Below are 23427 nucleotides of genomic sequence, written 5' to 3' on the forward strand. Positions count from 1 at the left end.
CGGACTGACGATCAGACATGTTCCATACAGTACCTGTTGCTAAGATTCCCCTCTTTGACAAAGGCATGTGTGTGCTGTGAGCTCTGACTGATAAACCACCACTAAATCACTTACACCCTACTAAATCAATAATCCCTTATCACTTTAAAACACAAATCATGATGTGAAGGTAGCAACACAGATATTACGCCTGTGTTGACACAGCTGAAAGGTTTTACTGGAATTTATTGTGAGCACACCCTTTTTCTAACCCTAAAATTTCTGTTAGTGTGCAACAGCTTTCACAGTGATCTACATCACCCATGGAGACTGATGCAAGAGATGAGCTTGTCTGCAACCACACAGAAGCATGGGACTGGGTTTATACCATGCAGCCTGCCTACATGTCCATCATCTGCCTCCTTGGAGTGATTGGCAACTCCTTTGTGCTTTGTGTGTTCTGTCTCCAGAAGCGGCACAGCTCTGTGGCCGACATCTATCTGAGCAACCTGGCAGCTGCTGATCTCCTCATGGTTTCCTGCCTGCCGTTCTGGGTAGCAACTATTATCAACAAGTTCAACTGGAGGTTTGGGGAGCCCATGTGCCAGCTTACCGGCATTATCATTGGAATGAATTACTATTGCAGTGTGCTGTTCCTTACGCTTGTGAGCGTGGACAGATACCTGGTCCTCACTAGACCCCTCACCCAGGGGAGGGAGAGACGGGCCTTCTGGGCACATGTGATTTGCATCAGCATCTGGATTGCTGGGGTCATGCTCAGCTTCCCAGCTATCCTCTTCCGCTCCGTCCAGTTCTTCCCTCATCTGGACATTGAGGCATGTTATCTTGAATATCCCCATGATGGCTGGAGACTGCGCTACAACATGACTGCCAACATAGTGTGCTTCCTTATCCCTGTCTCCATTGTGTCCTTCTGTACTTACCACATTACTAAAGTCCTTTGGCAAAGCCAGAAGCTGAGAAAAGGCAGCAGAGGCAGTGTGGAAAGGAAAGCGGCGTGCCTCGTTCTTGTCGTTCTGGCAGTGTTCATCCTCTGCTGGCTGCCCTACCAGGTTATCATCTTCTTGGACACCTTGGATCATTATGAAGTCATCACAGGATGTACATGGGCGTATGTGTTGGACATTGGAAACCAGCTTGCTACTTACGTTGGCTATAGTAACAGCTCACTGAATCCTTTCCTGTATGTAATAGTGGGGAAGCACTTTAAGCAGAGGGCAAGGGAGGTGTTTAGATTGGTGTGTAGCGGGAGGAAAAGACAATGGAAAAAGTCCGGACATTCCAATGCCAATGTCAACTTAACTCAACAAACTGAGAGCACGGAAATTTAAATCATCCTACACATATAGAGAAGAGTTTTACCAAAGAAGCTGTCCAGTGTCCAGTAGGATTTAGGGGGATATACTGGTGCACATAGAATATAATGTAATGAGCATGTTTTCTTTAGTGTATAATCACCTGAAAGTAAGAATTACTGTGTTTTCGTTACCTTAGAATGAGCCTTTCATATCTACAAAGGTAGTAGGTAACCATGTTGCAACACCATGTTTCTACAGTAGCCCTAAACAGACAAACCAAACACTGGCTCTAGATATTGCCATTCATGGTTTCGCATTGGTCACCGTAGTTGCCAAACAGCATTAGAGAAACATTGATTTGTCCCTGAAACCATTTCATTCATTGCTTTTACCAGCTTGATCACCTGGTCCATTTGTTTAGGTGACGAGGAGACCTATAAGAATAATTTGGCTGCTGGTGAAAACCACCTGAACATCTGGATCAGGAATAAGGTGAGCACACATTAAGTTATCAGAGAAAATAGGGGAGCACACAGCAAAGTGCGTAACATGAAACTGCTTTATTCAGTGTTTTTTATACTGGTTTTGATCACCATGTCCATTTGTTTTGGAGAGGGAGAGACCTCTGAGGATAATTCATCTCCCAGCAAAAACCTCCTGAACAAAGAACATTGTTAGAATTCATCTGGTTGCAATCTGCAGTCCTCACTGCTCGATTCCACTAAATCCCCCTAAATCTTACACACTGGACCTTGAAAGAAATCACTTCATTTAACATGCTAATTTTTTTCTTTGTTATATACATATTAGTCATTGACCTATGGAAACTTAAAGGAATAATAATTTCACATTTTGGAAATACACTATTCACGTTCTTAGATGACGAGGTCGATACCACTCTCATGTCTGAGGGCTATATACGAAGCTGCAGCTTAGCATAGCATAATGACTGGGAAGACAGGGAAAAAGCCCGCCCACAGAAATAGTTGGTCCCCTGAAACGGTCCAGTGAATGGGCCCTCCCCATATCTGCTTTACTAATAGCAATGCATGCTCATACCATTTTTAGTGAAGGGGGTAGTCATCATGAAACAGACTACATTTTACGAAAGGGACAATAAATATATTTATTTTTGTTGTCTTAATGAAAGAAACAGTGAATATTTTGGTAGTGCTGCACGATTAATCTAATCGCAATCGCGATGTCAGGCTGTGCGATTACGTAACCGCATAAATGGCTGTGATTTGCGATTTAATGTAGGCTAAATAAATGTTAACGTGTGTGCCTGTGAACGTGACTGCCTGTCCTGTAGTGTGTGGAGTTTGTTGACATCACGCCCACAAGCTATCCTGGTGCGTGCAGCCGGCGTGCAGCAGTGACCAACACAGACGCTGAAGAAGAGCATGAGCTCGACCATGAACAGGCTGAGTTGGTGGCGAAAAAAATGTCTGTTACATGGTGATACTTTGGATTCAGGTACAGCGACGTTGAACAGAAAGACGTGCTGTTTAAGTGTAAAAGTTAAAGTCGCCACATCCCGCGGCAACACTACCAATCTATATCAACACTTGAGACAGCACAGCACAGGGAAAAGTAGGAGGAGTGCATGTGAGAGAAAGCCGAGCTGTGTAACGTTAAAGACAAAGAGACAACTGAAAGTCGCCAGAGCCTCATAAAACAACATCCAAGCACAGTTAAGCAAACATTTGTAAGTGTCACAGGGAAATCATGGACTCCATAACAAATGAAAAATTGAGAAATTTTGCTCGGGTTCAGCCCACTTGACATGCTGCTGTGTTGTGCTATGGCGCTGGAATTTGTCATTTACATGACAACGCCTGAACGCAACATATGCTCGCTCCGCTGTGTGTACAGTTCCATGCTGCGCTGCTGTGTGAGCAGTGTGTTTGACTGTGCTCAGTCTGTTGATGGTCATTGACACACTGTCTGTCCATAACAATAACTGGCAGGTCAGTGCCCCCCTAATATAATGTAGGGGAAACACTGAATCAAGCAAAAAGACTCATGATACCATTTATTTATTACATTTTATTGTAATTACATTGTAATCGCAATCGCAAATCACGATATTGTCCACCATAATCGCAATCGCACATTTTTATCAAATCGTGCAGCACTATATTTTGGTTCTAAATAAAATGTGGTTAATATTGCTTATATTCAGGATGAATATGATTATTTCTGTATAGAGGTTTTTCTTTTTTTCAGACAAAGAGATTAGGAGATGTTGCTTTACCTTGACATGTTTCAATTGCCATCTGACGTGCGTCGTGACGTGTCTTTATCAGCTGGTGTTTCCTTGAAGGTGTGACCGGTCTGGCAATCTGACAGATCTGCTAGGTCGGTCACGCCCCCTGCCGCCCTATGGTCTCTGGAGAGAGTCCCAGGTGTGTGACAGCATGAAAGCCCCCTCATTCCGGTTGATGGTGTCCCTGGCCCGTTTCCTGATCTCTATGGTCTCCTTGCAACAAAATTTGCCTGCCAGCACCTGTAATTGCTACTTTGTACAAAATCAAGCCACCCCACCCCCATATCGATATTGGGTGGTTTTTAAACTTTTAGTACCAATTGAAAAAATTAGATACAACATGTTGATTCATGATCTTAGAGGTGCTGGAGGTGGATTTTCTTAGCTTCAAACAGAGCCAGGCTAGCTGCTTCCCTCTGTATCTAGTTTTTAAACTAAGCTAAGCTAATCAGCTTCATATTTACAAATATGTGAGTACTATCAATCTTCTGCAAGTAATCTGCTGTGATGGAACATTATCCCAGACTTTGATTTTGGATTGGATAATTTTCTTTAAGTGTGAAATAAATATTAGGTGTAAGAGCATAAAAGTTTTTGCTAAATAACCTCAAGTGCACACTAACTCTTACATTACTGTGTTGTGTTTGTCAGTCTTGAATATGATGTCATGTAATTATGATTTTTGTAAACTGTAGTTTCATTTCCGAGCTGTCCCACCTCTATTGTTCTTGCGAAACAAAGCCATGGTGGGCTGTCTTGACAAAACTTAACCTGGCGGGTGTAACCTGAGGCTGTGCTATCTGTTTCCATAGCATTTATCAGAAAGCTGAGTTGTTTTTTATGGGGTTTTTTTTAAGATGTTGGGAATTTATTCTCTTGAGAATTTACACATGTTGAAACTGGCTTTTACTGCCACTGATGCAATGCAGAATATTTGAAGTGATGGATCATCATGCTTGTGTATTACCCTGCCACTGTCCTGTCTGTAAAGAGTGAAATATAACTTTTTCTTCTGCGCTATCAGTACAATAAAAATAGTGAACCAGTGAGCTTTTAATGTTTTTCAAGATAATTCTACAATGTATGACTTCCTTTTCTCCAGTAAAGCATGCAGTGTCTTTGTTTTGATAAGCAGGGAATGTTTCTGTCATGAAAATGAGCTTGATTACCTCTCTGAATGTCTTAATGGATCCCATGATTCAAGTGTGCTGTTATCATTTTGACCATAAAAGGGGCGCTGCAGCCTCACACTCATTTTTAGATAACATACTGACAAAAAGCACTGTTTATATTTTCTGTCCAATTTGATTGTTGTTTGGTTTCAGGCCATATCGAGTTTGTTATTGTTGCCATTTCATCAGCTTGACTTCGCATGAAATTTAGAATAGATTAGGATAGGATTACACACGGATACAAGGATAAATGGAGATGGGAATAAATGTGTTTTTATCATCCAGGCAAACATGTATTTACTGGAGATAAACAGTATACTGTTCATAAATTGGAAAGCAAATTATGAATTACCAGTATCTCAGCATCAAAGCGTAGGCAGAGGTACTGTATAAACAGGCAATAATCCTGTTAACCGGTTAAATCAGATTGATGGGTAACACAATGACGTCACCTGAGCGTAATTGTCCCTTTGGCCTTGAGGAATGTCATGACTACATGAAAACACTGTCACTTTACTTTTGAAGCAATAAAATACATCATTAGTGATGATAAATTAATACTTTCTTAATCTTTTCTGATGAAGGTGAGCACTCTCTCCAACACATGCAGTGCATGGCAGTTTTAGCCTCTCTAATAAGTGCACGGGCCAAATTTTGACTCTCTCACAAACAAGTTGATAAATTGAACGTCTTGGCGATGGGTGTGGAGGAATGCGACTCTATATACAAAAGGCCTCCTAACACATCTCCCTTCTGACCGGCTGTGTACTCTTACCAGGAGCTCCATGTACACATGTAAGCCCTGTCCCAGAACCTTGTGTTTATCATTAGCATTTTGACCATAGGAGGAGGAAGATTTTCAGGAGACGTACGGTAAGAAGCTTTTATCTTCCGTCGAATTTTTAGTTTGGAACGTCAGAGTTTGTACCCTGAAAATATAAACAGGTGCCATTCAGCTCGATGAGAAATAGTTGTTGAGTCTTTTTAATGGCAGGAAGTGAGTTGAGATAATTCCTGAGAACAAATTCATAAGTTATTTGGCAAATATTTGAAGTCAGTTGGTCACTTTATGTCTGTTTGTAGTCATTTTTGTGTCTTATTAGGCCTTATGTGTTCTTTTCAGTGCATTTTTGTCTCTTTATAGTAATTTTACATTTCTTCGTGGTCATTTTGAGTGTCTTCTTCATCAGCACGTTAGTTTGAGTGACATTTTACAGGTGAAGGTATGGGGTGCTTCAACCTGGGCCTGTGTCCAGTGGCTCATGGTGGCCACATGTTTTCCTCAGCACTAAATCTGCCTAACTGTGAATAAACATGTGATTATTGTGGCAGAAATTTCTACAATTTTCGTATGTTTTGTGTAGTTTTTGTGTCTAAAATAAAAGTTATGAACCTTGCATGTTTATTTTCAATCTCTAGTGCAGTACTTTTCAAACAAGCTTAATGTATTTTAAATCAACTAACAGCATTTTACCGATGAGTTATGTCTAATTATTTTGTTTCCTAGCCCATGGAGCCCATGACACTTGTACCCATGGCAACGCTGTGGCCCGAAAACAGCACTGCGTCACCAACTTCTGCAGAATGGGAGCTCGTCCACGCCATCATTCCCCCGTACATCTTCACCATATCCCTGCTGGGCCTCCTCTTTAACAGCTTCGTCCTCGGGGTGTACTTCATCCACATGGATCGACTGACTGTAGCCGAGATCTACCTGAGCAACCTGGCGCTGGCCGACTTCATTCTCCTGTGCGGCCTCCCCTTCTGGGCGATGTACATCATCAACGACTTCAACTGGCTGTACGGCGATGCATCCTGCAAACTGGTCAACTCCATCATCATCATTAATTTCTACACCAGCATCTACACTCTGGTTATGATTAGCGTTGACCGCTACCTCGCACTTGTGAAGCCAATGAAGGCCAGGTGGCTGAGACGGACACTCTATGCCAAGGTGATCTGCTTTAGCCTGTGGATATTAGCCGTCGTACTGAGCACGCCGATACTTGTTCACAGAAAGGTGAAGTTCATCGAGGAGTTTGAGACAACATCCTGCATACTGGATTACAGTCACGAGAGCTCCTGGAAGTTGGCCCATCAGATGTTGATGAATGTGGTGGGCTTTGTTCTCCCTGTTCTGGTAATTGTTTTCAGCAGTGGGAACATAATCAAAGCTTTAGGTCAGAGGAAGGACAGCATTGCTTTTAATGACACCAAAGACACAAAAGCCACAGTGCTGATGTACGCTGTCACAATACTGTTTTTACTGTGCTGGGGTCCCTTCCAGATCTTTACCTTCCTCGACACACTCTGTGATATTAAAGTGCTGGATGAGAAGCTGTGGTTCCACACACTCGACATAGGAGGTCAGGTCTCAGCGTATCTGGCCTTTCTCAACAGCGCCCTGAACCCACTGCTGTATGTCTACTCAGGGCAGTATTTTAGGAGGAAAGTTAGCGCCATCTACAGGAGGACTAGACATCCACGCAGAGGATCAGACATGACCACATTTCAACGCTCCGTTGTGTCCACTTACATTAACAGAACGGAGCAAATTAAGACTGTGGTGATTTTTAATGCAAAGGATCAGATGTGACATGACATCCTCCATTTCCGTCGCTGCATATAGGAAATGCATACAGGATATGAGGATAAGTCATCATTTCATGGGACTTAACACAATAATAATGCTGTTACATTGTTAAACAGCACTATGAAAGGATTTTTTATACTGTGCTGTGCAGAAATAATGGACATTGCTAGAGATAATGGCTGTAATATGTACAAGAAATGAAAGCAGATTTTATGTTTACAGTCACCATAAAGACACTTTTGTCTTTGTCTGCAGACACAGTGTGTATGTGTCTCAGACAGGCAACTTCACAAGACATGTTACACTCTGCAGGCTAACTGGAGACACTTTGTGTACATTGACATGCATAGTTTCCTTATACAGTGTACCTTTGCGTGTAGAATAAATATTTATCCAGGGCTGGATACATCGTTATGCAAGATTCCCTTTAGTATCAACACTCATGAATTAAGCTATTTCTGTGTATTACTGGAATAATGTGTGTAATCAGTTCAATGGAAATCCTTAAGTATTATAATAAACAATGTCAAATATCATTACTGAGACATGACATGAAGCATAACCTCCTGAACAGCTGCGTCACAGCTGGTGTAAGTAGATAGAACTTGATAAATTCACTTATGGTTATTGCAGTTAATAGTGTCCTTTTGTGTTGTACATTTCACACATTTGATTGCAAACATTATAATGTATAAATCTAGCAGGCTCTCCTGTTCTGTTTGCATGTCAGATATTTGCATCAGACAATATGTGCTCAGTGGTTTCGCATGTGCGTTTTAAAGAGCAGTTAAACAACTGAAAATCTTCAGTGGTTTCATTTCTCACCTTACTGCACAGGTGTACGTCAGGGTGTTTTAACAGAGTGACATCATTGTTGGGTATGGCTACAGGTGCAACCATCATCAACCACACAGAGCAGCTTCTGACCACATGCAACCAACATCTTAACATCTCAGGCACAGGAGCATGTTCAGGGATAGACCTGTGGTATGACTGCTCATTGCCAAACCCTGCTCCAAAACAGTGACTGTCACAGTCACAGTTAGATGACTGTAACAAGGCTCATTTTAAAGAGACAGTCAACCCCTGCATCAAAAACATATTTTTCTGCTTGCATGTAGTGCTTTTTATCAGTCTAGATTGTTGTAGTGTGAGTTGCCAAATGTTGGAGATACCAGCCATAGAGGTGTCTGCCTTTTCTTGAATATAATGGAAGTAGATGACACTCCCTTGTTGAACTCAGCATGCCAAAAAATACATTTTACTCTGCAGTCTCTTTCCAGGAATCATGACTCAGTTACTCAAGAAAATCCACAGACCAACTCACACCAAAACTAGACTGATATATAGCATTACACTGTTGATTTTGGGGTGCACTGTCCTTTTAAAGTCAAGTCGTGTAGTTTCTGATGTTAGCACGCCTATTATCTTACACTTAATAACCTATGTTGTGACTTTGACTGGCACATCAAGTAAAACTGGCACATCAAGTAAAACTGGCACATCAAGCTCATGAATGCAGCTTTGCCGTGCTTTTTAATGGGTGTAGGGACTTTCACCTGAGATTTGGCAAGCTGATTTGTTAGTTCTCCTTTTCAAAAACTTTTCTCTTGTAAAGTACGTATATGTCATAATAGTCACATTTGTGACTGTCCAGGCATGTCATTTTATGGTAAGTTTCCATGGATAATTAACCGGTGAGGGTGCCGACATCCTCCCACAGCCTGCAAATTTCATAATGAGGTCTCTAAGAAACTGAAATTAAGGTTGAATCACTTGCTGGCTACACTTCTGATGAAACTGCTGGCATACATTTGTTTTAGTAAAGATAAGAATCCTCTTTTTGTCTACATCCGCCTGAAATGAAGGATAATATTTACCATGTAAGGAGAAACTTTGCCACCATGTCAGTGTACACCGCATACACATTGTGCCAGATTAATAAGTGTGACAGATGCAGCAATGAGTCAGCTGACAACCGTCTCCTCTGATTTACTGCAGCCATATTAGTCCTTCATTTAAAGAATCCTGATGATTTTGGTGATCATCTGACTTTTCATAGAGCACCACCATGCAACAGCAAGAGGGTTCCTGGTTCGAACCTTGGGTGGGGGGGGCCTTCTGTGGGGAGTTTGCATGTTCTCCCCATGTCTCAGGGTACTCCAGCTTCCTCCCACAGTCCAAAGAGATGCAGGTTAGGTTCACTGGTGACTCTAAAGCCCTTTTTAAACAGGAATTGTGCAAATTTGCAGGAAAGCCCAATCAGTCTTCTTTCAGCATTGGCAGTATATAAACAAAATCGGGGAGTGGGGCAAAATGCCGCCTACCTACTTTTGTTCATATAAAATGTGCCTTTTTCGGGGCAATGGGGGGCGTGATCAAGTAACAAAACGTGTAGCTCAGCGTGTGACGTAAACAGTGACGTGGGAGGGAAGCCGCGGCTGGTCAGTCCTTCAGCGATTCTCTCATAAATTAGCCCGTCCTTCACCGTTCCCGTCATTTGACGGTTAATGGCCTCTTCGTTTGCGAGGACAAGGAGGGCGCGCAATTCCTTGTCTCCCCAGTTGCTCATCTTTACAGTGTCTGTCAGATTTGCGTTTCCCTCTTGCTACTAGCTACTCGCTAATTCCTGTTATCAGCTGTTTCCTGTTAGTCCACCGCCAATGGGTCGCACGTGTGGCCTCATCAACAGCTCCTCCCACAAGTCTTCAACAGCCCCTCCCGTTGCGGAAGGCCACCTCAGTCTTTTTAAATTAAAAGGGTTCCACCAATATGACTACCCTACGAGGCGGAAAATTGGGCGCCTTGGATCAACTCGCCAATCCGGCTCTGTGTGTCTAAACGCTCACAGTTTACTGGCAAAATGGCCCAACATTCGCGGAAAATCTGGCAGTGTAAAAGGAGCTTAAGTTGGCTGTAGGTGTGAATGTGAGTGTGAATGGTTGTCTGTCTCTATGTGTCAGCCCTGTGATAGTCTGGTGACCTGTCCAGGGTGTTCCCCACCTCTCGCCCAATGTCAGCTGGGATAGGGTCCAGCCCCCCTGCGACACTCAACAGGATAAGTGGTTATGGAAAATGAGTGAATGAATGAATAACTGGTTACTTACAAAAGTAATAAACCAATTTTTGTAAGCTTTAGCTATACTTTGAGAAATTAGCATGCTAGCTTTAGTATGCTAACGTATGCTGCCATTCCAACTGTATCATTAAAATGTCTTACAAAGTTTTTCACTTGAAAAGATTGAGGTTCAACTTTTAGCAGTAGTAAAAGAAATAAATCATATGGTATTCATTTTGATTCTTCAGCCACTTGATCTGTTGTTGCACATTTCAACTTAACCTCTATCTACCAAAGGCCTATTTATCCCAATCTAATAGCAATCACAGCTAATTACTGTGCAGCTTTATTCGTGCCTGGTTAATCTAGTTTTTGTCCATGCATGGCTTTGATCATCCCATTTCCCTCGCTTGCTACGCCTCTCATACCAGAGTCTTGGAGAGGAGTCAAGTGTATTTTGCAGAGGGAGGGTCTTTGTTTTGTGCTGCACGTGTTCTGTTCAGGCAAAAAATAATAATAACCCTCTGTCTTTTCCTCCGCTCAGGATAATGCAGTAAGATTTCCATGAATGATGACAGTTGTCTCATTTGTGTGAATGTGTGCATTTGTTTTGTCAGCGCAGAGTAACTGCAACTGGATTTTGCCAAATGCCACACCTCACCATTTCTGTCTGGCATTTGCCCCCTTGCAGCACAGTTAGATTTATGAGAAGGAGGAGGCAGACGGGGAAATGGGTGTGTGCAAACAATGGTCCTTTATAAAGAGCTCAATGTAAAACTTAAATGAAATCTGACACAAACACACAGGCTTGTTTGGGTGCCAGTATGACAAAAGAAAAAGGTAAAACTTAAAAAAGTAGACCAGAAGAAGAACCAGTTTTTAAGCCTTTATTTGTTTACAGTATGGAAATTTGTACCTGCAAAAATGCCTTTAGGCTATTAGCACATGCTGTCAGCAATATATGTACAGACAACTATGATTATATAACTCTGATACTGAAGAAAGCTTGAAACATGATACCAGTAATAATACGTTCTGCATGTAATGGGTGGGACTTTAAGACCCAGGAGATCTAGTGGATTATGGAATGATACATAAGAAAGTGTTGTATCAGTGGGAGGTTCCAAGGTGAAATAAGGGTATGAGAGGCGTCTGTACCTTCACCTCTTGTTGAGACACACTGAGATCCCAGGTAAGACACGCAGCGCCTTTTAAGTGTAATATGTGAAGACAGATAAGAAATTTATAGGAAAGCTGCATATTTGCACTTGCATATAACAGCTGTGGTAGTTCAAGTGGCTTAGGTATGTCATGGTTTAATGTCTGTGTGCCAAGTTGTGATAATATTTACTGTGACTAACAGGAGTTAAGACGATAATCTGCCCTGATTAAATAAGATTGCACAACTCAACACAACAGCTGAGAATCAGGGGTTGCAAATGTATTTTCTGCCGATGTGTTCTATGAAATGTTAGACTGTCATAAACTGCACACTGGCTGTTTGTACAGTGACCGGACAGCCATAGGGTAGTGTTAGCACAGTGTTGCACTATGAACAACACAGCAGTCGTTCTCAGTAGAAGCAGGTGACATGAAGCTTCAAACTGATGCCCAGAACTTGTTCCTGCAGACGGGTGTGACACGCTGCAATCAAAAGCTGAGCCACCCTCAACTTTTTTCAGCACTCCAGGGACACGCTGAAGCATGAAACATTCACGTTTTTGATTCTAGGTGTGGTGCTGTGTTATTTTGTTTAGTTGGCTTATGCTAAGTTAACTGTGTATTGCAGTGCACATGCAATGGGGTGATGAAATGTGATGTTAAACTTTGTTTTTTGTTTGTTTTTTGGATGACATTCTGTCGAGGTGCTTTTTTGCAAGTAGCCAACACACACAAGCTTGTGAAGACGTAGCTACATTAAAAAGCTGCTGGGCAACACTTCAGCAGCTGTGATAATGTAGCTGGTCACGCTGGTTTGTTGGCGCACTTAAGCGTTGTTTCAACCGAGCTGTACAGTACAGTTCAGTTCAGTTCAGTTTGGTACGCTTTTTTTCCATTTCCGCTGTGAAAAGTTGTGAATGGTACCAATGGAACTGTTCCATACCGTCCCCATTTTTGGTCCCCCCTCTGTTGGGGTACCTAGCACACAGATCTGGTGCCAAAAGGTGATGCTGTGAACACTGCAGTCTGTTGATTGGTCAGTAGCAGATGGTCACTCTTGCTGGTGATAAGGAAATAAAGCAGGTGTTTGACGAAGCAGCGAGTGTAAACAACTCTGCCCACATTTAAGAGTACTGTTTGCAGTGGAAATGCTAAGCGGACCTAATGTCTAGGTACCATGTCTGATGGGTTACTTTTGGTTACAAACGTACTTTACTAAAAGTGTTTGATGGAAACAGGGCTTAAGTGTGAGCACAGCATAACAGTAAGAGAAAATTAAAAGGCAAAACCACTCTGGGCCACAGTACGGAGAACAGGAAGAAGAAGAAACTAGCTGAGTTGTTTATTTTTGTCATTTTCACATTAGCTTTTGTTTTTGTTTGTAATAACTACAAAAAAATCTAATAATGATAACAGTGGAAGTGGCAGCCCTACCACATTTGGTAATGATAACAATACAGCGCGTTTCAGGGTTCACATGACGTCGGATAAGTCACTCATCTCCCCCAGAGAGAGCAGAGGCCTGTACAACGAAGCCAGTTCAACTTACTTGGGTTATCTTTTCATTATCTGGCTTGACTAACCCTAACACTGGCTGTCTGGATAACCGTTATGACGAAGCTTGTTATCAACAAGTTCAATCAACAATGGGTTTTCCTATCCAGCCACCAGCGCGCTCATGTGGAAGAGGGGGTGGGTGTTAATTAATGAATGAGGTAGGCTGCTTCATATGACATGAAATGGTACCGAAACTATCTGCAACTACAAGACAATAGAATGTCATTGGTGTGGATGTAGGCTATACTGTTGGTGACATTAGTACAGAATATTTTTTGCTATTAAGTTGGATGATGACAAAACTACTCTGAATATGTCACATAAAACACTTAAGTGTTGCCAGACTGTTTCTGCTATCGAAGTAAAGAGTGGAAAGGTAGCCTAGTTAATGACTGATGAGATTCATCTGACCCAAATGTTGCATTTATGGTTACAGGAGTCATTTAACAGTGTGTGGATTATTCATAAACTATCATCTTTTTTGCTAGTCCTCATGACACGGGTGTCTTGTTATTTTGAGCTGCAGTGATGGAACCAGAGTGTAAAATGTGGACTAAATTAAGCTTTGCAGAAGTTAAAATCCAGCTAAAATCATGTGTTTAATGTTTCTCTGTGTTTGTTAGAAGCTCTGTCTAAAAAAAAAAACAGTGGAAATAGAGCCCTGGAACAATGAAATATTCTGACCTAAAATAATACATAGGCTCCTCTTTTTTTACTTGAGACTCTGAACATTTGTCTGTGGATACTTTTTTCTTAAGTGATCTGATTGGTCAGAGGTCAGGGTGTTGACAGGCTGTGATCCGATACTCTGAAGTTAACCTGCTCCGGAGCAGGTTAGCTTTTCAGCATAAGTTGCCACAGTGATTTATCCCGATAAAAAGAGAACCAGCTTCATAGTACTGAAAACCCAGAGTTAACCCTGAAGTTACCTCGCTAACTCCAAATCCTGCTTCCTAGTACAGGCCACAGGTAAAGTGTAATGAGCTGGGGAGCGAGGCCACTGGGCGGCAGGAAAAAAGGCCTCATGAGGCTTTGCTATGTAGTTATGTTGTTAGGGCCCTATATAATCTCACTATATGACGAAAACTCTGTCTGTGGGTGTATCTGTCTGTGTGTCTGTTCCACGTTTTTCTCCTCACTGACTTGGTCAATCCATGTGAAATTTGGAACAGTGGTAGAGGGTCATGGGAGGATGCAAATGAAGCAATATTACATCAGTTGGCCAAAGGAGGGTGCTATAGCAACCGATTGAAATTGCAAACTTTGAATGGGTATGTCGTAGAGACATGAAACTTTGCACAGAGATGCCTCTCGTCATGAGGAACAAATTTGCCTCCTGAACCCATAACTTCCGGTTATATAGATTCCGCCATTTTGAATTTTTTGAAAAACACTTAAAATTAATCTCTTCATAGGAAGTTTGACCGATCTGCATGAAACTCAGTGAACATAATCTAGGGACCAATATCTAAAGTTCCCTCTTGGCAAAAGTTGGAAAACTTACTAAAACTGAGCTTCTATAAGGCAATGAATATTGTGGAGGGCGTGGCTCATCACATAAAGGTGTAGAACATCTCAAGGGTTTCACCGATCACCACGCAACTTTGTAGGCATATGACCACACATAATCTGAGGTGACCCCTCCATTATTGACCCCATCAAACAAAATGGGGGCGCTAGAGAGCTTATTTGTTATCTAGGCCTAACCTCCATATCGATTTTTACTAAACTTGGTAGATATGTAGAACAGGACGCCTCAAGGTGACTGTAGAAATTTAACTCTAATTGGCAACTGGGTGGCGCTATAACAACAGAAAAATGCTTAAAAATGGCTAAAATGCGACCGATTGCTGTGGCTCCCCCTGTGGCCCAATGTTTTTTTTTTTCTTTGTAATTTTGGTATGACTAAGTCATGGTATGCTGTACATAATCACGGAAACTGTCAGTCAGTCATTCTGTCTGTCCCACGTTTTTCTACTCACTGACATGGTCAATCTATGTGAAACTGCACATAGGCATTGAGGACTGGCATAGGTAGAAGGTGACAAAGCTACCAATGGGTATGGACTAGTATAGTATTAATAAAAAATAGTAGATGATTAACATTTAGATTTTTTTTTCTTCCCCCATTTGTGGCGCCCCTACAGATGATGGACAGGGGTGTCAAGGGGAAGCTTACCAAGGGTGCCAAATGTGCAAGCACTGACAAGAGCGATGTTAAATGCAACAAAGGAAATCCTCATACACTGCTGAGGACTATTTCCTGTAACAAATAGAACACACTGTTCAGTGAAGGCTGCAGGTTCACATTATATAAACAGTCCATCCACTCTTGATGAGTTCATTCACTTAAACACGTAGCCCGTTCCCTGTTCCCACAGCTTGTTCGTTAATATTTACTGGGAATATTTACTGAATTGTGAATAATGCCTTCTCATAAACAAAATATGTTTTTACAGAGAAATGCTAAATATGATGACCCACAACTTTGTTTAGAAACTTTCACCTTCAGGTCAAGTCTGTCAGTCAACAAGCTTGTCCTTAAATTATGCTAAAAATAAACATCTCAGAGTTCCACTTAAAAACGTGACAGGCTGTGTGTCCACTGCTGCTGGAACATGGGGGGAGAAAAAACAGAAGAGGGGCAGAGTAAAGAAGGAGGGGTCGTACCACGTGAGATTTTGTCTGACATCATTTAAAATCAATTTCCTTTCTCCTTTAAGGGAGTGAGGCACAGAGGCACAGAGCACAGTAGAGGAACGTACTCGAGCAGTGTATTGTGTCTGAATTTCACATCTGGACTTCTTCAGGAAGAATGGCTCTTCTGCCTACAAGGTATGTATGCATGTTTTACCAATCATTCACTGTAGTCAGGATGTTAACTGTCAACAGCTGAACAATGAACAATGTTCAGTGTCAATTTGTGCTTTCTAACATTGTCTGTGAATGACAGTTTACAGACACTTAAAATGTACTTACCTTTACAAATAAAACTGATCTCAAACTAAAATAGGGTTAAATGTAACATGACACAGACACAGCCTGTTTATATGAAGTGCTTTTGGTGTTCTGACATGTCTTGTCTCAACACGTCAAGTGTTGGATTTTGGTGAATTTCAGTCCCAGTGTGAGTCAGTGAGATCGGAATTACCAGTATTCAAAACTGTTTGTACTGTGCTGATACAGCAATACATAAAGGGTTAAAGAACATTTTTGATGCATTAAAATTGAAAGCATTTATTATGTGCCAAAAAAAGTAATCAGTGATGGAAAGCAACTCATTTACTCAAGTGCTTAGGTTCAGTTTTGAGGCACTTTACTTGACTACTTGTTAACTTGAGTTACTTAGCAAATACATAATAATAATACCACAACACTATATATATAACAATATATAGATAAAACCTAATAAGCTACACAGCAAATACATACATTTATATACATTTCAACTGTACATAACATAGTTGAGATCTGTCTCACATTTACCAGCTTCAACATTTAAGTGATGTACATTAATACATTAAAAAGTAGAATCTAAAAAGAATATATATATGTCTTCTGAAACTGGCTATTCTGCACAATGAGTGCTTTACTTTTGGTTCTTTACGTATATTTTTTATTGCCAGTGCTTTTGTACTTTTACTTAAGTAAAAAATTGAATGCATGAGTTTTGCTTGTAACAGCATTTATACGCTGTCTTATTGTTATTCTTACTTAAATACAAAATCTGAGGACGTCCACCTCTGATAATAATACACAAGGAAAAGTTCAACTGTAGTATATGCACACAAGTTGGGGGAAAAGAAAGACAAATAAAGAGTCTTTCCTACGACTGCTCTTACTGTTTTAAAATAACACTATAGAAACAGGGCTCTTCGTGAGTGTGTTTTGCTGTACACATATTGCATTTAATGACATGTACTGTCATGAATGCAGCTCGTCATATGCAAATGTTGTCAAAAATATTCCAAACTGCATGTTTATGGTTTAGGGTACTTTCACTGCAGTAGTTTATCCATTCAAAAAGGGGAACCTGACCAGATGGGTGCAGGAAACACTGCCATGGATGTTGCTGGTTCAGCAGCTTTACCCACAAAACTATCAGGAAATCACAGTGGGTGTCATCTTTCATTGCTCATTGTCAAGGATGTATCTATATCTTTATATTTATATCTATATCTATATATGAACATGATTTTTTTTTTAAACATGATTTTTTTTGGCATGTTCAGCCCCTGACGTAGTGTGAATCTTATAAAAAAAACGATCATACTAATTTCAATTATTCATGGCACAATGGCAGTCTCAGTGTCTCATGTCAGCAAACACCCCACCCTCTGCATGGTTTATTTTCTCGGTCTTTATCATTTTGTCAAGAGTGGTGCTGGCTCACAAAACAGGCCATTATCAGAGAAATTATTTATTAATCCTTGACAAATGTTTGAAAATGATTTGTAAGCACTTCACGTCATAAGGCACTTAAAAAAGAATTATTTATTATTCGATGATCCTCTTGCTTGGGCTTACACAAATATGAAATTGTATTCTGCAAAAACAGGATTACTTTGATTATAAAATATAGGTAACATAACCTTAAGCTTTATTTTAAAAGTTAGCTCTATTGGTCTTTATTATTTAAAAGAAAAACATAAAACTGAAGACAATCGTCTATAAAACACCACGCTAATGTCTCAGCTATACTTTGTTTTATAGTAACTCATCAAACCTGACTGTAGCTGTCTTATTTGAGGAGTTATCACAGTGGTGTGCCAGAAAGATTACTGTAAATCTGCCTCATATAGGGTCTAAATGCTCCCACCCTTATTTTCATGCGCAATCAATTTCTCTGGGAACTGTTTAAACATCCAATGTCACTCAGTGTTCAATATATAAAGCTGTAGCTGATAACTTTTCAAAAATAAACTTTATATATCCTGAAACTGTTCGTATACACAGCACTAAATGAGGCAGATAATCATATTCCTCTGCCAACTCTATTGACATGCAGCATGCACTTCTAATGGCCTTACCGCACCTGAACAAAAAAAAAAAAACAGCCAATCAGAGCCGATGCGTCTCTAACGAAGCTGTCAATCATGTCAGGCAGCGCTGATCAAATATTAATCAAGATTCTGTCTGATACAATTAAACAAAACACCAAGCACCGCCCAATAGCTGGACCAGCTTTCTCATTTCACAGCTAAACAGTGCACTAAAATGTTTCTGAAAACACGAGTTGAGATTTAAGCAAAACAGTAACAGAATATTCAGTCATATTTGACTGTTTAATGTACTTCTTTCAGAATATAGTGACAGCTATTTTCAGTTAAAGGCACTGTATGTAAGAATGTGGCCAAAACGGTTACTGCACTCAAATTCAAAATACTGCCGCGAGTCTTGTCCGCCCCCCCCCCCCCTCCCCTACAGATTCGAGGTTGCTGGACAGCAGCATGCTGGAGACTGATTTGGTTGCCCATGGGCGGCTGCCGTGGCAGGGCCGCATCGCCGTGTCCTTGATCTTCGGTTTTCCAGCAGACCGTTCAAGCAAGTCTGGCTTCTCTGCTGCTAACGCTGCTGCCGGGATACAGCTAAGGAGAAGCCGGCTGCTAATGCTATGTACTGGGACACTGCTAATGCTGCTTGCCGTGCTGCTGTAGCTCAGTCGTAACTGTAACTGATGCTGAGACTCTACTGACTGCGTGACTGGTAGACAGCGGTGGGTGGCCAGGCCAAAACACAAATTCAAAACATAAACATGATTTGCGGACCTTAAAAAAATTTTTTAGATGCAAATATTCTGGCCGTACTATTGCTGTCGGTGAGATCAGTATGTTATATGAACATTATTCCTTAGTCTCTGTGACATATTAGGAGGATTTTACGACTATTTGCTTTAGATTTCTTACATATAGCTCCTTTAAAAGTTACCAACTGTAGCTTTAACAGTTGACAGCATTAACTTAGTGTCTCTCTGTATTTCACACTATGAAAAGAAAATGTCAAAGTTACCTTCAAATTGTCTTTGTTTTAATCTGCTGTCTTGTTTGCCTTCCTCCTCCACAGCATCCCTGCTAACTTCACCACTGTGGCTTTATCTGGAGATCTAAACAACACGCATGGCCCTGATTGTCCTGGCGCAGAATCCGCGGAATGGCACTACACTGTGCTGCCAGTGTACATCCTGCTCGTCAGTGTGCTGGGAATGGTGTTGAATGCGTTTGTCCTGATGGTTTTCTGCTTCCACAAGAAGGCCTGCACCGTGGCTGAGATCTACTTGAGCAACATGGCCATTGCTGACCTTGTCCTGATGACTTGTTTACCCTTCTGGGCTGTGTATGCAGCCAAAAAATTCAACTGGCCATTTCCTACTCCCCTGTGTACACTGGTCACCCTTTCCATCAACATGAACGCTTACTGCAGCATCTACTTCCTTGTTCTGATTAGCATAGATCGTTTTTTAGCACTGGTGCACCCGCTGTCCCATGAACAAATGCGTAGGCCAATATGCGCCAAACTGGCCTGTATGCTGGTGTGGGGTTTTGGCCTGCTCATGGGTGTCCCCACACTTGTCTACAGGGATGTAAAATATTTCCCTCACATAAATTCTACTCCATGCTATCTTAATTACCCAAATACCCATGTACAGCTTACGTTTGATGGGATGCTGATGATGTTTGGCTTCATCATCCCTGTTTCAATTATTTCGTACTGCACTTTCAAGATTATTAAAGCCCTGCAGAACCGGTCAATTGATGCGTTAAACACCAGGCAGACAGAACATAAGGCCACTACTCTGGTGCTGGCAGTCCTCCTGGCATTTATGATCTGCTGGGTGCCATACCACCTGATTAAGATACCAAATGCACTAATAATACTTGAGCTACTGACATGTGACGTCCTCACCATCGTAAACACCTGCAGCCATGTCTTCATGTACTTTGCCTTCTTCAACAGTGTTCTCAACCCCATTCTCTACGTCATTGTAGGAAAAAACTTCCAGAAAAAAGTTAGGGAACTCTTCAAGAGACAGAGCTTTGACAGGTCAACCTCCTACACACGCTCAAACCTGACGAGAAGTGTTAAAAGTGAGCAAATCTAGCAAGGTTTTTTTTTAACAGTTTTGCATGATAAAATAGTTTGTTACTTTCTCAGAAATTCATTCATTCATTCATTCATTTTCCATAACCGCTTATCCTGTTAGGGGTCGCGGGGGTGCTGGAGCCTATTCCAGCTGACATGGGCAAGAGGCGGGATACAGCCTGGACAGGTCGCCAGGCTATCACAGGGCTGACAAATAGAGACAACCAACCATTCAAGCTCTCATTCACGCATGGGAAGTTTAGAGTCGTGAATGTGTTTGGACTGTGGGAGGAACCCAGCGAACCGGGAGAAAACCCACGCTGACACGGGGAGAACATGCAAACTCCCCTGGGATTGAACCCCCCCACCCTGGGTTCGACCCAGGAATCCTCCTACTGTGAGACAACAATGCTAACCACTGCACCACCGTGCCGCCCACGTGAGAAAAACATTGTTTGAACTCCCTCCCGATTGTTTGCTGCGAGTGAATTATAACTCTGGGCTTTAGCTAAGAGGAGTGAGGGTGGTGTTCTGGTGTTTGCCATCTACACTTTGTTTGATCTGTTCCCGGCCTATTTTTATTGCACTCCGTGATGTTCTCACTCCTATTTCATCAAATACGGACACTTGGTCAGTGGCCCACTGGAGTTAGACACTGACACACAAAGGCACACTTAAGGAGTGGTATGAGATGTCCCAGGCAGCAGCATTTGTTGACACTCCGGGTAACTACCGCAGTACAAATAGCAAGAAAGTCATTTGGTGAAAGGGAGTGGAGGATGGGTCAAGCATACTCCAGACTTTTACACAGGAGTCCGTCGTTTGTGTCCTGTGTAAACCCCAAAACATTTTTTTTACCTGCTTTGTAAGTTTATTACGAAAAGACCGTATGCATTTAATGAGCAGAGCAGAAATTTCACATTTACTGTGAAAAGAGACAATGCATGTAACAAGCATAAATCGACATCCCTGAGAGTCCAAAATTGATGCAGGAGGGGTACTTGTCACATCATATATTGACGTGACAGGCCGCTGACCAAGCATCTGTGTTTGACAAGATGGAAGTGAGAACTGATGTACTTGCACTTAAACCCGACCTCTTATTCCTGAGTGTATTAGGCCTTTCTAAACAGTGCCATGAACCCATGTCTTCTCCGTGCAACACTTCAGAAGGAAAGTTGACGCTCTGTTGTGTCCACTAACATCAGCAGACCAGAGGAAGTCAAGGCTGTGGTCATTTATTGCAAGGGATGAGATGTGAATCTTTCATTTTAGGATATGAGACTCAGTTTACTGTACATGCCAGTCTAACACTGATGCACTAAATGCTGTTTCATTAGAAATGCTTTTAGACTTAACACAATAATAGCACTGCTACATGATTTAACAGCATTACCAGATTGTGTTTGATGTAATCGGCACAAGCTAAGACAATGGAAGTAATGTACAAAAGAGATGGGAAAAGACTTTGTGTCTCTGTGGAGAAGCAACGCTTTAAAACGTTACAATGACACCTTTATGGTAAGCTGTTTGTGTTGGGTGTATGTCTGTGAATGTGTGTTTCTGTACTGTTATACTCTCACTGTCTTGTGATGTTTCTATGTTAAACACCAAACGAACATATTTATAGCCATGTATTCTCCCTTCTGTTTCTCACACTGTAACTCATGTATCCTTTCCCTGACTCTAGAGAGCTAATGTAAGAGTCGCCACCTACACACTGCGCCTATTTGCATGCTTGTACAGTCTGTTGCTTTGTACTGTTTGTTTTCTGTTCAAAGTCACAGCAGCATGTTAGTTTAGTCATGTTGTTATTTCTTTACAGTGTGAGCAAACGTCACTGCTCATGAAACGGCCTCTGTGTATCAATTGTGAAACTATTTGCATCATCAGTTTAATGCAACACCTGGAGAGGCATAAATGGAAAGACTTAATCCTTTGCTGACTTATGAATAAACATGCACCTATGTGAGTGTATAAAGACATGCTCTTCTGTTTTTTTCTTCAGTCTGCAAACCACTAATATGTTCCATCTGTACATGTTATATGTACCATATCGATTTTTCGAAAGTGACGTAGTTCAGAATACATGGACATGAACATGAGCTGAGATTCTCATCAGGAGAGGGAGGAAGGAGGAGTGCAACACACAGCTCCAGATCACAGTTCAAGACTAATAAAAATCAAAGCGGGCATTTTTTAACAACACGTCACAGCATTTCTAACTGTGTTTGTGGTAAATGAAGGTATTTCCTATCCCTTACTAAGGGGGACTTGGTCCTACACCCAACCATGTTAACTACTGAGTTGTCAAAACATAAAAAAAGAGAATTGACTTATGGCTAAGCCACGCCCCCCTCTACTCACTCGGACAAACTATCAACATTCAGTGACCGGCGCTATGGCAGGTGTCACAGTACACGGCATTTCGCAGGAGGCAACTGATGATTTTTGGGGACATAACGATCAGATGTCATTGAAAAGTAACCAAAAGGGCCTAAACTACGCATTGGAGGGATACATTCATCATTTTAGTGTTGAGGAGGTTGATGAAAAGCTTAAATTACAAGCCAAAATGTACAGGTCACAGTGTACGCTTAATGTGAACCGCATCTCATTGCTGTCGCCATCAAAGACAGCAAGATAAAGTGCCACTGAAGTTCAGGTTTTTGGCTCAGAATATGAGAAAAGGATAACAGCCTTTTTACCATCTTTACCAAGAGTGTCTCTCCATTAGTTTGGTGCTACAGTATTTACACTGGGTCATTCAGCATAACGTTTGCCATCCTTCGTTATCTCTGCAATTATTACAGATAAATTAATGAAGCTAAGCTCCAGAAGTTAACGTTAGCTTAACTAGAGCCCTTTGGACAACAGCTAACAATGATGTTGGATCACCAAAGTACAAAACTAGAACAAAACAGGCAAATGAACTCCCAGCAAACAAGGTGACATGATGAACAACGCAGCTAGGAGCTAACATGAGGCTAACGTCAGCTAACGTTAGCTAGAAATGTTAAAGATAACTTTATATTTCTTTCCAGCAAAGTGACAATATGTTGCCTCAAACACGATGTTGTCTTACCTTAAAACAGATGTAGACATCATTGTTAATCTTATTCATGTGACGTGAGGTGCAGAAAGGGAACCCAGGAGCGGAAACGGAGCCGGTTATAACAATGATTTATTTAACAAAGGGGCGGGTGAATCCACAAAAAATCAAAATTGCAAGAGTCCTT

General features: G+C 41.4%; 2 protein-coding genes and 1 pseudogene across 4 annotated transcripts; all 3 read left to right on the forward strand.

The window, feature by feature from the left end:
- The first annotated feature begins 33 nt into the window (after positions 1 to 33).
- On the forward strand, positions 34 to 5335 carry LOC117267153 (B2 bradykinin receptor pseudogene; annotated as a pseudogene). The gene has a single exon (XR_013493363.1). The product of XR_013493363.1 is annotated as a B2 bradykinin receptor pseudogene (transcript).
- Positions 5336 to 5493: 158 nt separating this feature from the next.
- bdkrb1 (bradykinin receptor B1) lies at positions 5494 to 8091 on the forward strand. Its single transcript, XM_033643569.2, has 2 exons — positions 5494 to 5612; positions 6247 to 8091. The coding sequence occupies exon 2, from the start codon at positions 6250 to 6252 to the stop codon at positions 7333 to 7335; it is 1086 nt and encodes a 361-aa protein (XP_033499460.1). The 5' UTR covers positions 5494 to 5612; positions 6247 to 6249; the 3' UTR covers positions 7336 to 8091.
- Positions 8092 to 11470: 3379 nt separating this feature from the next.
- LOC117267532 (B2 bradykinin receptor-like) lies at positions 11471 to 22173 on the forward strand. 2 transcript variants are annotated; one of them, XM_033643494.2, is made up of 4 exons: positions 11471 to 11582; positions 15832 to 15943; positions 19172 to 20193; positions 20310 to 22173. In XM_033643494.2, the coding sequence occupies exons 2-4, from the start codon at positions 15924 to 15926 to the stop codon at positions 20510 to 20512; spliced, it is 1245 nt and encodes a 414-aa protein (XP_033499385.1). In that variant the 5' UTR covers positions 11471 to 11582; positions 15832 to 15923; the 3' UTR covers positions 20513 to 22173. The 2 variants fall into 2 exon arrangements, with proteins under 2 accessions (XP_033499385.1, XP_078031222.1); XM_078175096.1 differs by lacking the exon at positions 11471 to 11582 and adding an exon at positions 18536 to 18824 and having other exon boundaries at positions 15830 to 15943.
- Positions 22174 to 23427: the final 1254 nt, after the last annotated feature.

Source organism: Epinephelus lanceolatus, chromosome 15 (genome assembly GCF_041903045.1).
Source record: "Epinephelus lanceolatus isolate andai-2023 chromosome 15, ASM4190304v1, whole genome shotgun sequence".
In the NCBI taxonomy this organism is placed as follows: Eukaryota; Metazoa; Chordata; class Actinopteri; order Perciformes; family Serranidae; genus Epinephelus; species Epinephelus lanceolatus.